Source organism: Montipora capricornis, chromosome 8 (genome assembly GCF_036669925.1).
Source record: "Montipora capricornis isolate CH-2021 chromosome 8, ASM3666992v2, whole genome shotgun sequence".
In the NCBI taxonomy this organism is placed as follows: Eukaryota; Metazoa; Cnidaria; class Anthozoa; order Scleractinia; family Acroporidae; genus Montipora; species Montipora capricornis.
Genome location: NC_090890.1, coordinates 14,663,973 through 14,668,972, shown reverse-complemented (window position 1 = coordinate 14,668,972; position 5,000 = coordinate 14,663,973). Strand labels below are relative to the sequence as shown.

At 43.4% G+C, this 5,000-nt stretch overlaps 1 protein-coding gene across 2 annotated transcripts in view; it reads right to left on the bottom strand.

Annotated features, from left to right (window-relative positions):
* Window positions 1-5,000, bottom strand: part of LOC138014122 (activating transcription factor 7-interacting protein 1-like) — a 13,910-nt gene that overhangs the window by 790 nt on the left and 8,120 nt on the right. For both annotated transcript variants that reach the window (XM_068861144.1, XM_068861145.1), the window contains exons 5-6: window positions 2,407-2,616; window positions 1-1,806 (exon numbers count right to left, since the gene is read on the bottom strand). The exon at window positions 1-1,806 is cut by the window's left edge and continues 790 nt beyond it. In XM_068861144.1, the coding sequence (XP_068717245.1) occupies window positions 454-1,806; window positions 2,407-2,616 (1,563 nt within the window). In that variant the 3' untranslated portion in view covers window positions 1-453. The remainder of the gene's footprint in view (window positions 1,807-2,406; window positions 2,617-5,000) is intronic.

The window sequence follows — 5,000 nt, the reverse complement described above, 5'->3', positions numbered from 1 at the left end:
TGGTCGCCTCCATCTTAAATGTGACGTGTAAAGGTTGACAATGGTTATTATTGTGAGAACAACAGGGCAACCTTACTCAAGATATCGCAGCCCAGGAAATTTGAAAGTAAAAACAATCGATTCTAGCATCTCCCTTTCCTTTTTTTCTCTTATTCACGTTTTTACTTTAAAAAAACTTCAAACACTTTTGATTGCAAACATGATTTCCTTGGTCTAGTTCTTCTTTTGTAGGAGTGGAGGACACCTTTGACGGTCCACAATATTTCCGTTCTAATAATAAATAGTTTCCGTAACTTTCGCAAACCGCCAAACGGCGTTGGTTTAGGTCGATACTACTTTCCTGGTTGCACAGAGAACTCGAAAAGGTATATAGACTTGGAACCATCTACTAGGAAGCACTATGCTAAATAACGGGAATATAATGACTTTCAAGAAACAGGTCCATTTACAAATTTATTTAAGAGTGATAGTGCAAGGGTCACTAAATGGACCAAGTCTTCCCGTTTCATCGGTAGCACGTACGGCAAAATGATATTTATTTCCGGGTAAAAACTGGGTCAATGTGCAGGCCATGGGAAGAGGCAACGCTTTGACAACCCCTATTTTTTTCCACTGATGCGCGTTTTCGACGGTGCCGCCATCTTGCAGCGCAAACAACTGATAGTTCATAATAGTCGCATGTCTGTCCTCCAAGGCCATGTTCCACGACAAAACAATGCCACTCGTCACCACTGCAATGGACACGGTGGGTTTCGGAGGAGCTTCCTTAGTCTGTACTATGGGTGTTCCAGGTAACTGCTGTGGGATGCCTGCAGGTGTGTGCTGAGGGCCTCTTATTGCTGCTGTCCCGTAGTTAGCTGAAGGTTGAGTGGGAGTTCCTTGCCGCTGGGGTGTGGGTAGCTGCTGGTAATGGGTCACTGCATTGTGCTGCTGAGGTCGTCGTTGAATTCCAGTTTGTATCTGCACTGGAGGATTCGCTCTTATCGGCGCCGAGGGGCGAGGAAGTTGAGTTTTCTGTTGCTCCATACGTATCGGCTGTTGCATGATGCGCTGCGTTGATGACGCTGCTTGCGTAGGAGACCGCTGAAATACTGGAGTCCTTGGTCCAGGTGAGATCTGTTGAGGCACACCCTGAGGATGGGGTGGTCTTTGCAGTCTCATCTGAGGGTTTACAGTGAATCTCGGTCGCGGTTGTCCATTATTAAAGACGTTTTGAGCAGGGTATCCGTACGCAGAGGGCTCTTGCTGAACCCTCATAGAAGAAACGCTGGGTGGAGTCTGAGTCTGAGGGTGTACTGTCACAGTGGGTAACGGCCGGCTAGAAGGAGTTGTATTACTCCGAGGATCCCCTGGACTAACAACAGGTCCTTGCATCCTCACAACGGGTTGAGCAGTGAGTGCATTATTAATCCGAGGGACGCCTTGCGAGGAGAAATTTGCCGGTGATGCACCGCGCAGCCCTGTAAGCTGACCGGGGACCGATCTCCCTGTTGGTCCAGGATCATAATTGGGAGCGTAATTACCGCCTGCTTGTTGTGTACGAGGTGACATACTGGGCACAGATGGAATTCGTGGTCGCAGAGGCTCCTTTTGCGATAACTGCGGTCTTTGACTTGCGTGTTGATAGCCAACTGGAGTATTTTCGAGGCGTGAGGGCACAGTATGACCTGGTAGAGGTGCTACAGTGGAGGTAAGTCGTGGTGTAGGTGTAGTGTCAAGGACGAGTCCCATGGAAGAGGGTCGAGTAACTGCCACAGTGATTTGGAGAGGAGCTGGCCCACTTGTCTTTGGACACAGATCGCTATACTGAAAAACAAAAAGCATAATTTCTTGGTCAGACGCCTGGTTGTCATTATTTTGTGCAACAGTTCACTAAAACAATTTAAAAGATAATTGCCAACTTTCCCAAATGAATGCTCTGTGAGCACCGAAAGGAAAAACGAATCGACTCTTTTCCCAGAGAGACAACACTCATTCACAGGATTAACGATCTCTTATCATTAATTACGACTGGAAGAACTTCTTGAAGTGATCTCATCTGTGTCATCTACAGCGAGCCCAAGACACAAGAACTAGGATTATTACGTACAAGAGCCCACCCAAACTTTCTCCTGTCCAGCAGCATTTTCTACTTAAATTCCCTTGGGAAGAACGACTATGATGTTAGAAAAAAAGCAAGTGTGTAAAGTTGCAGAACTGACAATGTGGCTCAAAACTACCAGTTCTAAATCTTTGCATTTTCCCCTCTTCAGACTGGGACTCTCCATAATTATATAATCAAACAAAGGACCTCGGTAGACTGTCATAACGTCAAATCCAAGCACTCCCGATTATCGAGGCCCTCCCAGGGGTAGACTTTTTAGAAACTTCTCACAGGAGTCAATATTGCCTTGTGTTCATACTTACCAGGTTAATATCTTGAGTCTGAACTGAACGCGTTACCCTTTCCTTTCTTGCTTCACTCTCGGTAAGTTTTTTTAGAGATGCCTCTAACTTGTTCGCGTGGTCTCTTAGAGCGTTATTTTCTTGCTCGAGCAGAGTTAATTTTTCTGCATTTTCGCGACCCATCGAACGCTGGATTTGCTTCATTCTCTCTTCAATCATTTTCTTGATCATCTGCAACGAAAGGTTGCATCACACTATAATATTCTTTTTTCACTAGGTTATGCAATTTCTACCTTTTTATAGTTATCTTACAGATGAATTAGTTACACGGCGCAAGCGCTAGCACAAGACAGCAACATGCAAACTCAGTGAAGTGAAGGGAAAAAAGACGACATTCAAAACTGACCGACTGTACCTCTTGAGGGTTGGATCTAGGGAAAAGTGACGTCATTTACTCACTAGCTTAAAATTCCAGCGTGTAAACACAACTTGTTATATATGCAAAACACAAGTTTAAAAATCTGAAAGCCCGAAACTCCCGTCCTGCATATTAATTCAGCCGCGTACACAGGCATTGCATTCTTAAACCAGTGAGTCTTTGACGTCATTTCCTCCTCGACCCAGCTCTCTCATGATTTTAAATAGTAACGGCGGACCAATAAATAAGAAAATTCCACTTAAAATAAACAGGTGTCTTTCTAAAATCAGCCCTTAAAGCTTGGGTCACTTAGTGTTTAGTTATTAAAGGTAGCTTTGAAATCCAAAGAAAAAGAAGAATTGTTTTTTTGGTCGTAGTAGCACTTTAAAGTTCACGTCTTATCCAGAAAAATAACATTTTAAGTGTGCAGCCCCGCCTACAGGAGCGATTTTTATGCGACAATTTTATGTAGCAAATACGTTTGATCGTGTAGATAGCACAACAAATAATTTTTGACAATTCACAGTTAGTGGGACGGCAACGCCTTTGGACAGCAGAGATGAAGCAGAAAAAAAGGCGAGGTTGCCCTTTCGTTCTCTAATGGCGCTCACTAAGAGGCAGGGATTTGCCACATTTTATGTGAAGAGCCGTGCACACGAGCAATTTTTCGTATGTGACAACTTTTATTTGTCACGTAAAAGCTAACACGCCAGCTTTTCAGCAAATACATTTGTCACATAAAAATTGGCCAATTTTCTTTGTCTACACGAGCAAATAAAACTTGTCACACAAATTGCTCGTGTAGACGGGGCTTTAATCTTTTCCTGTGTTTCATTTCGTTATGTAATCAACAGTCATTTACCTTACCAATCCAAGGACGTTAAGGGGGAAACTAGACAGAGAGGCGCAATGTTGAAGTTACCCAAGGAGAGCCCGTGCCCTCTTCAAGTAATGTAGACATTTCATTCGATGATTTGACAAATACGCGCGATTACCTTGCGATTTCCGCAGTATTTTTACGAACTTCAAAGGACGACAAAAATGCGAGGAATGAGAAAGATGCCCGTGAGAATTATACACTGAACACAACTACACTTTACGACAAGAAAGGCCGACCCGTGTCTCCGTTGGCTGAGCATCGTGCTCCCGGAAGATCGCGGATTCAAACTCCGGTCGGACAAACACTCAGGGTCTTAAGAATAACTGAGGAGAAAGTGCTGCCTTTGTAAGTTCATCTGCAAATGGTTGGACTTTCGAGTCTTCTCTTCTTTCAAATCTTTTCGAGTCGAGACAATAAACCGCAGGCCCCGTCTCACAACCCTTCCAGTTTATCAACCCTGTGGGACGTTGAAGTACACCTAACATCAAAGTATTTTCCTTGCAAAAGTGAAATGTTTAACACATATTTTATCTTTGCTTCTCTACATTTTACTCTTAATAGAGTGTTTTCACGTGATGTCACGGCAGCCATGTTGTTGTTCCTAAACAATGGAACGGCGGCCATGTTGGTGCACCCAACTAATCCTCCGGGAATCGAGCTCTATTATCATGCAAACGTTTTCCTTTGTTTCGCTGGAAAAACAAAGTTACTGATCACGTGAGTGAAAACGCTCTGTAGGCCTAATGAGGTAAAAAAGAGTTAAAAAGCTGGCATTCATTTGCCCCACGGCCCAGCTAGTGAGAGGTATGGGTCTATTCCTTGAATGAGACGTCAAGAACTAATTTACATTGTTAAAGTTCTCTCAAAACTATAAAATAAAGTAGCTGATGACGTCGTCGAAAGAATAGGCCAATGCCTCCCACTGCCTCGGCCATGGGGCAAACAATTGCCAGCATCTTTCTCTTACATGTGGTACGTGGCACATTACAAAGTAAAATCTTGAGAAACAAAGGTAAAGAGATATATATGATATATGACATTTAACTTTTGCTTAAGTAAAAATTTTGAAGTCAGGGACACTTCAAAGAACCAACACACTGTTCGTGTAGAGTAAACAGTTGGGAGACCCCTGGGGGTGGTGGCCTTTCTCTCAAAGAATTGAAAACAAAAGAATTTTTAAACCGCCATGGGACTGAAAGTGATTTGTGCGGTACATTTAACGAATCTAATACCATTACCACCAAGAACAACAACAACAATCAGAAAACACACTGTTGTAAACCGGTCAACCTGGGCCACTACTTTGTACAGTGTATT